At 53.5% G+C, this 9,300-nt stretch overlaps 1 protein-coding gene across 1 annotated transcript; it reads left to right on the top strand.

The window, feature by feature from the left end:
* Positions 1 to 676: 676 nt before the first annotated feature.
* N0V89_012104 (uncharacterized protein) lies at positions 677 to 982 on the top strand (the record flags this gene model as incomplete). The annotated part of the gene is made up of 1 exon (XM_056220829.1): positions 677 to 982. The coding sequence occupies one exon, from the start codon at positions 677 to 679 to the stop codon at positions 980 to 982; it is 306 nt and encodes a 101-aa protein (XP_056064816.1).
* Between the last annotated feature and the right edge of the window lie 8,318 nt (positions 983 to 9,300).

The raw sequence follows: 9,300 nt of genomic DNA, 5'->3' as shown, positions 1-9,300 counted from the left end.
CCACTCTGCCATTACTCGAGTGAATGCCATTTGCTGAGACACTAAGTCATCCAGATAGGCGTACAACGGAGCCCAAGGAGAAAGATGGGAAGCCCAGCAAAGCTGAGGCGGCGGTCGAGAAGGAAGAACAAAATCTCGGCAACAGATGCCTGCGAGGGCGCAAAGAGCCGCGCAACCAAGTACCGGTGGAGCCGTCCCCTATAACAGTTCTGGATCCGCCATTGGGACTAATGAGGATCGAGAAATGAGCGAGAGCTGGTTGCAAGAAAACAAAACAGTGGGTACTGGGCGCGCAAGAGTCTGGCTGAGGCCGCAGTAATTCTTGCGAGAGTCGTGTATGGGGTGTGGTGTGTTTACTACGACATTGTGTTGTCGTCGCTGTTGCTGCAGCTACCCGTGAAGGGCAGACGGGTCGCGACAAAGACGCGACCGCGTCAACATCAAAACAACGCAAACTCGTAACATCGAATCCTGAACACAAGCTCGTAAAGTCGAATCCTGAGCACAGACTGCCAGATACTCAATCTGCGTGGCTAGACAAGAAACGTGTTGCGACCGAAACTTGAAACGAAGGTAAGCGTCGTATGCTCATGGCTGAGGAGATGAGAATAGGCTACTCATCCAGGGTGTTAGCTCACATCGGCCGCGAATCTCTGCACACAAGATCGAAATCAAGATGTCCGAGAAACCACACAAGGAGTTCGAGGACTATGGTTACGGCGTTGGTCGACCCACGTGGAGTACCGTGCCGTTCCCAAAGCTCGGTGACCAAGGTCAAACCCTCAATGAAACGCAACCGCCGCAAGGCGCAGAGGAAAGCAATCACCAGCAGGTTGGCCAGACAGACACCGAAACCCGGAGCGAAGGCCCTAGACTTAAGCGCCGAAAGCTAGAAACCGGCCCGCCTTCGGACGTTGCAGGTAGAGCTAAGGGCGGTCTCGACCAGGCGGAGCGAAAGGCTGACGACGTCAGCATGGAGTAAGTATGTTCGACACACTGCCCTTTTCTCTCCATATCCTGCCCACCCCACCCCTCCGCCTCCCCTGTCCATCTTTCCTGGTGGCGACCTCATGAAGCCTTCCATCAGCTGCAAGCACAGTCGACAAGGCATGGATGATGCGAAGGAACTGACAATAGACTGATGATAGCGATCAGTACGTCGAACTGACGCGATGCAAGGTAGAGATGGGACGAGGAGTGAAGTTGACTACATTTGCTGATTGTGGACCTACAGCTGAGCAGAAGTGCTTGGATCGAACTCGGATGGAAGAAGTAGGTGGCGTGATTTTCGTCGTTACCTCCTCGACTGGAGAGGGGTCGAGGTGCGTAGCTAAACAATGGCACCAGCAGCCGAGTGATGCGCAGCGTATGGGCCGTATAGCACGAAGGAATACCCCTGCGGTGAAGTAGACCGCTGCTAATAACGTCTCTCCATCTCTTTCAACCCGTATGCTGTTGATGTAGTACGCGTAAGCCGTAGCTTGTGTTTGCAGCGTAGACCGGCCGATGTGATTAACCCTGCTTGAAGTCGTTCTCTGAGCCGAAGTAGTAGGACATTTGGCAGAAGTTTACCTCGTCTCAATCCTAAACAATCATTGAGAAGCCGGTGTCGGAGGCACTCACCTTTCATGGAGAGACTGAGGCAGCGATGTGGGCCGGATCTTACCCTTCGGCTGGCCATCTGCTCGCAGGCTTGCCAGTTCTTAGAAGCACCAACTAGAGGAGTTGCCAAAGCTCTGTGCAGTGCCGTTGGATGAGCCTGCTCTAGATTTGGGTTGTCAGGACAGTGGGGAGGGAAGGTGGCAGGGCGCAACGTAAGCTGAGTGTCTCTATGGAGGTGTGAAGCGCTAGCCTAATTCGACGAGGCGCTAACCCTACTGGGCAATGCTGAGTTCCTTTGCAGAGCGTTCCTTAGAGGAGATGTTTCAGAACCCCAGCCAGGTTGCTGAGTCCCTACAGCGCTTGGGCGTCAACGAAGATGGCGACGTGTGATTGCGCACCGAGCGAGAGTACATGGAGTCGCAAATCACTCTCTGTGGCATACCCGTGGGAATCAGCGTAAGAAGGCCCGCGAGAAGAAGCACGCGCCCAGCTTACTTATTATCGATGTGCACAAGAACTTGCATAGATTGAACTTTTCCAGAGGAATGTTGATTCTTCAGCGGGAGGGGATGGCATCGGTTTGGGATTGGACTGTCCGTTCATCGACGCTTGCGCCAGTTCAGCGCATAGATGGCTCCCAGCGGAACGGACCGGTCCGTCGTTACGGCAGGATCCATCCATGTACCACACAGCCGCCGCTCGCTACATGGCGCTGCCACCAAATATGCCTTCGCATCGCATCTTTTACTAGTATGCCCTCGTTGGTCCGAACATGTCGGTTGTCATTTTGGCTGGTATTGCAGGTTCCTCACGCCTTATACAATCCACGTACTACCCATCCCCGCGCACGGTCAACATCGCATCGCCCGTACATGGACTGGGGTTGAGCGACCAGAGGATTCGTGGGAATATATCGAGCTTCTTCAAGCTGGCTGTCTCTAGCCACACCTCTGGCCACGGCGACGTCACGCTGGTCGGAGGCTCCGAGCTGACACTCCGAGTGGTTCGTATGTTGAGTCCGGGGGATACTGGCCCAACGCACGCACACCTTGAGCTTACCCACTCCCTTCTAGTCTGCGACTTGCATGCCTTTCTGCTTTCTTATACACTCTCCTCCGCCGTCGCCAGCCTACACACAGGCGTTCCCGCCCGCTCTTTACCCCGGCCGCCAATGCCAGCCCCTACCTCCGCGACCACCACAACTCACCCATCTGCGCCGGCATGTTTTGGTCCATCTGGGCCTTGGCGATACCGTGCAGGATATGATGTAGCTACCTATGCCGTTTCTGTCACGCACAGTATGACAACCAGCATCGACCCGCGCTTCTCTGGCACTCACGTACCTCGACGCCTTTCTGGAGCGCGAGCGCCAGTGACAGCCGGACATAGCCCACGAACAGCGCGTACGAATACCCATCACTGTCGGAGCGATACGACGCAACTTCAGCTCACTCGCGACGCCCGCATGCTCCAACACAAACTGCACGTCGCGCGCATGGACAGGCGCTTCCTATCACCTTGAGCACACATCGATGCGAACAAAATCTGGCGTGCAGGGGAGACTATGGTGTCGCCTACAATTGCCTACGTCGGTTCGGCTTTTTGTTTCAGCACCAAACGACCGCTGAAGACGATTTACAGCCGGCGCCTGCTCACACCTGTGGTCGGCTCTGACGTGTGAAGACAAGACACCCGGAAAGCTCGTCCAGAAGCTCTACCTCGTCGGTCTTTCATGTCGTGCACCCGGCGGGTCGTCGAGGCGTTTGAAGGAGCCGCCGCGCAGACCTTCGCGAAGGCAGTCATCTGCTTCGCGCTCAGAAGCTAGTTCTTGCGGGCGGACAACCTGGCCTGCTCCAGTGCCGTATTGGGTAATGAAGAGTTGCAGGCTCCGCAGCCCGTTGAGCAGCCATAGAAGCTGCTGAACAAAACGTGGTCTCTCTACAGCCGGCGGAAGAGAAGCTGGACAAAGACGAGGCGGTCCGCAGCGACGAGTCCGCACCGCCAGTTCCACAAATCCCGGCCAAGTACAGCTTGTTCGACATTCCACCTCCGCCGCCCTTTGCGAAGGATCCGATACTGGCTGCTCTGCCTGTGGCTTGCGCTCTGGTCGTGCAGTGTTGCCACCGACTACACCGGGCAAGTTCGTTCCACTCATGACCTATGCAGCGAGGAGGGTCGCTGTCGAAACTGACATTTGCGCCTACAGCTATAAGCCTGACATCCACCGTTGGTCCACCAGAATCCAGCCGCTCACGCCGGGGGCTCTCATTGAACCCGCGCCAAGGGTTCCATCCAGCTCGTGCCGTATACTTAGCCGACCGTCCCGTTCGACAGCGAATCCAAGATCCGTGCTGCTACAACCAAGAGCTCCAGCTATGCGCTTTGTACACCCGATCCAAGCCTGCGCCAGTCGCCGCGACCTAACCCGCACCGCGCTTCGCACGTCCTCATACCTTATCAGCCTGTACGCTCCCGGCTTCGCTGCGCCTGACCTCGGCGCACATGCACAGACACAGACACCAGCAAAGCGAACAGCGATTGTAAGTTGGTTCAGACAGGGCATGTACAAAAAGCTAGAGGACATGTCGAATACGATGATGGACCAGAGTTGACATGCACCTACTGTGAGGCGCACATCTTTCTGTTCGAGGACACAGCTAGGCAAACGAACACAGCTTGCCATGCGGCATCACACGCACAAGGCTTTGTAAAAGACACGAAGAACCAGATAAAGCGCTGATTGAAGACGGGCAGGGATTTGAATCAGTAAGGATGAGCAGCTGAAGTCACGCGTTGGAGACGAAACATTGTAATACCGCTCACATATCTCCTACCACAATGGCACCATCGTTTGCCCGCGTTGAGCGAAAGCTCTCCACCCGGAGTTACGCCAGCGTGCCTCCCGCAATCCGCGATAAGGTCGAAAAGGCCTTCGAAGAGGCACGCTTAGTCTACACAACCGCAGCTCTTGAGACGCCTGCAAGAGCTACCGTACGCAGTATGGGGTTACGCTTCTACTTCCATCTCGCGCGGTACCGCCGGTTCCTGTGAGAGGGAGGTAAGGCGGTTGTTTGTTTTTCTCCCGCAACTCGCCATGGTATGAGGGACACACCCTGCCTCCCTGGTGGCATGATACTCGCACACAGATTGAGTCTTCCGAACCACTTACAACTTGATGGTCCCGCAATATTCGGCGGCAGTCTCTCTATAGCTTTAGATTTGTGGAATGAGAACGTCATGCAAGGCCGTTTATGGCTCGAGACGACGCCCGGCATCGGCACAACGGTCTCCTTCTCCCCCCGTTTCCAGAAAGTAAGTCTTTCGAACGCGCAGCCAAGCGAACTTGTGAAGGCGGCGCCCGTCATGCTGTTCATGAAGGGCACGCCTAGCGCGCCGCAGTGCGGTCTCAGCAGGCCCGGATGAACTCAATCAAGCTTGCAGAGCACAAACGCCGTAGCCAGAAGAGCGAACGCCAGACCGAATGTGGAAGTCTCCGACGACGACCTCAATGCGCGGAACTTTACTCAACATCAGAGATATCTTTCCATGACGGCGTCCATTTAAAGCAAGTAGTTGGACGAGGATGTTGAAGACGAGAATGTCGAGTGACATCACTATTTCCTCCCCAACATGAGGACCGCATCGCAGACTCCTGGCTCGGTGAGCAGGAATGGCACCTTGCGCAAGAGCAAACCATGGCTCGCCCTGTTGATGGGCCGCACGATGAGACGCACGGATAGGCCTCAATCAGACGAGATGCATATAGCGAGCTTTCCGCATTTACAAGACGCCCTATCAAATGAGGCCTCTCCCAGCTTCAACTTTCCTCGTCAATCATCTTCGAGTGTTCCAGCTCGCTATCAGAATGGGCAGTGTACGCTACGTGATGTGCGTATTCGAGGATGCATTGGTTTCCAGGCCGGCGAAATTGTACGCGCCATTAGTGACAGTGACTGGTCATGTGCAAGTCGGACGGGGTATCGACCGCGTGGGCATCAGCATCGGCGTTGCTTAACCCCTTATTCAACCCTTTCAAACCCTCCATCGGTTTTCTCCATTGGCGATGACTGACGGCGAGTTGGTCGCCGGACAGGGTCAGCAGCGTCTGCAGCGTCTTTGCTTCAACTCACGGTCTTCACTTGGTCGCGTGGACGAGGTCGAACCTATGTCTGTTAGGACAGAAACCAGCGTTTGCTTAGATAACTCGAAGCCGTCTACGATAGGCCAATGATGCCGGTGAGCTCAAGCGTCTGGTGTCCGTGGGCGTATTTGGATAGCGCGAATTGAGGGTACGCAAGACTTTGTCAGACGCTCGAAAGCTTGATGGGAGACGATGGCGACGTTTGTAGTTGCTGAGGTTGATCCAGGTTCTGTGCATCGTGGCTGCCGCGGAGGAGCAGATTGCAGGAGAAGATGAGGGCTGATAGTAGTGAGTGGTCTTCATTCATGGACATGATTGTACCCCAACTTACCAGGGATTTCCCCTGCTCCTATGTGCGGCTCTTCTTCAGAGTCGGGCCCAGGATCGTAGCCCGGTTTTCTAGCGATCTGTTTCACGAGCGTCTCCCGGCTATGTTCATGATGTACGTGCATATCGCGCGCCTTTGACTTTACGAAGCAGAGTCGAAGTTAAAGGAATTGCATGTGCTTTGCTGCTGGCAGAAAGATGCTCTTATCATCTGCTACTGCATTCTCCGAGTCGTCCCTTAAGATGGACGATGGCGAATTCGAAGACGCAGCTGGACTTGTGGGTTCTATGGCGACGAGAGGGTTCTTTCATCGACTTCCCTGCGGTGCTAAGCCTCGTTGCCAGTCTGCTTGAAGTTTGACGAAGAGTTGACCCGGCATCACACCGCCAGGCGCTCAGGATCTTCGCAATAAGCGAGATCATGCCCGCCGAAGCGCACGCAAACAGACTATCGCGTCTGCAACCTCGCCTCGCTGTGGGCGCACCCATCATTGCTAAGAGTGGGTTGTCGCGACCTCTGCCTGCGAGTCCAGTGGGAACGCGTGGCCCGGGGAGCATTACTAGAACCCGCAATTCCTGACATTCACACTGGCGTTTCTGATAGAGGAGTAATTGCGGTTTGTGAACCTACGAAAAAAGAGATAGTTCTGACCATTCTCATTACTCTTTTACTGGGAGCATTGCTCTTCAAGAGCGCGTCCGTATGGGAGTTCATGAGAGCACCAGTGAGAGTCTGGTGTGGTGGTCCCGACAACAATGCCGCCATCTATGGTTCTTTATTTAATGCTTTGAGTTATTGTTTTGGTGCTAGGATTATGCTTCGGCAGATCTGGAATCAGCGCAGGCAAAAGCATATTATCAAGTACTGGAACTTTAGTATCTTTTAGAAGGGGACGTATAGGTTTGCGATGCTGGAGAATGGCGGGCATCTGCCTGTGCATATGGTTTGTCTAGCGCGCTGCTATGATCTAGGGTCCAGGGCTGGCAAATACCGTTACCGTTGCAATGAAGTCACCGTCCAATTTGAAACCCCGATAGCTCCCACAGGCATTGTCTCCCAGTAAAGCGTGTAGGAGCTTCACATCCGTGTAGGAGCTTCACATCGGATGAAAGGGGCGCCGGTAGCATAGATATACTCTAGTAGTCCGTCATAGACGGTGAAGATTTGGTCGGATGTACAGCATTGATGCTAGCTGTGTATGATTCTGTTAGAGGGGCATGGGAAGGGGCTCCTGCCGTATGAGTTCTTTAGGAGGGCTGTGCATCTGGTGGCTTCGGGTAAGGTTGATATGAAGTCCAGCGAATGCAAACATTACGCTGACAAAGCTCACGGAATTTGAGCCTGATGCTGGGATGGACCTTGTCGGGCGATGCAACAACGAGCAAAACCTCTCTAAAGATCTCCCTCAAGCTGCTTGCCGGCGAAGATCAAGCGCTGCTGGTCCAGAGCGGGCGGATCTCGAGTTTCGACTTCATTGATATTGGCGTCATATTTGGTAAATCGCTCAACACACTGGACGATCCGGACGAGTCTACCTCAGCGCCTCCAATACGGCAGGCGTTGCAGCGTCAAAAAAGCCCGGAGTCTCTACGATGTCTGAGAGCCGTTTGACGAAGATATCCGCAATGGAGGGTATCTTCTTCTTGTACTACACCACCTGATATACGCCTTCAACTCCCCCGCGTCAGCACCTGCCTGGTGCAACTTGAACTCCAAAAGGCGGAGGAAGCGAATGGACAAGAAGGTCGACGGAGATAAGAAAAAGGAACAGGAAGAACCCGAGAGTATACTAAGACGCGCCACAGAAAGCGGAGCGGCGCGAAGGGCCTCGGAAACTGCGGCACAACCCTCGGAGGAAGTCCCAGGTAATAGGTTCGAGTGGTTCGAAACCACACCCACAAGCTGTTTGTTCTGAAGGAGAGGAGAGCCTCTTGGGCTTGCGCAAAGCGTCCAAACCATTAATCGTTATTATCAAAGGGGGTAGTCTGGTCCGGTGCACGTCTCCTACTGACTTAATGGCGAGCGACGCTGACCCGCGAACCATCCAATACTCACGCAATGCTATTATGGCCCCACAGCATACCTATCTTAAGCTACTCCAAACTGCCTATTTCAGCAACCACGCAAAACCTATCGATTCCCTTGATTTAGAGGGTTTTCGCTAAGAATGTTTCTTTGTTCTCATGTAATGCGGGGGTTCCTTGTTTGAGAACGCGGCATAGTATCTCTAAGGTCTTCCAAACTGCCTATTCCAGTAACCATTCCAGACCCATCGATACCCTTGATTTAGAGGGTTTCCGCTAAGAAACGTTTCTTTGTTCTGATATACCGTAAAAGCTCGCAGATAATGGACGTACTGAAACTAACTTGGGCCAGTAAGAGGCTGTAAACCCCACTTTTATTGCTGCGTATTGTGATTGGATAGGTTCAGCTCTAAATCAGTACGTCCAGTATCTGCAAGGTTTTACGTTAATGCGGGTTCCTTGTTTAGGGACGTGGCGTAGTATCTCTAAGGTATCCAAACTGCCTATTCCAGCAACTACGCAAAACCTATCGATTCTCTTGATTTAGAGGGTTTTCGCTAAGAAACGTTTCTTTGTTCTCATAGATTGCGGGTTCTTTGTTTTTGGGGCGCGGCATAGTTGGTGGCTGGCGGATCGTGGGGCACAGGGGGGTGCGATAGGCTGGAGGAAAAAAACGCCCACCATCAACCTTGTGGCAATTTTCGCGTGCTTTTTTCATGCATAGTTGCCACCCAGATCGGTACTTGAGAAGGAAGGTGGTACGGTTCCGAACCCTGGCAGGCATCTCACGATCGCACTACCCCGCTGTACTTGCTTTTTGATGACTGCTTGCTGCGTGCATTTTATTGATCCTTAGACATGGGCCCCGTGCTGAGCGAGATAGTGATACGAATTCTGCGAGCGGGGTGCCCAACCTGGGTGTTGTTAGCTGGGGAAGAAGCAGAATTTGTGCCCGCCGTGTGGAGTTGGTGTTGAGATAGTTGGGGGAAGCTCATAAATCTTTTCGCAGGAGGCACCATAAAGTAAACCCTAACCGTCTAGTCACTACTCCGCTCATCGAGTCAACACAGTAGTTTTGGATTGAACAGTCTACCTTCATTTGCGACGGGCAAGGGCGAAAAGAAGCTTCTACGCAACAACGCTGTAAAATGATAACAGTATGAAATGTTCAGACACAGCAATCAAATTTAAGACTGCACCACCTC

This window comes from Didymosphaeria variabile (genome assembly GCF_027946475.1).
Source record: "Didymosphaeria variabile strain IMI 356815 chromosome Unknown scaffold_10, whole genome shotgun sequence".
NCBI classification, from domain to species: domain Eukaryota; kingdom Fungi; phylum Ascomycota; class Dothideomycetes; order Pleosporales; family Didymosphaeriaceae; genus Didymosphaeria; species Didymosphaeria variabile.
This window is presented reverse-complemented; position numbering and strand designations above follow the sequence as displayed.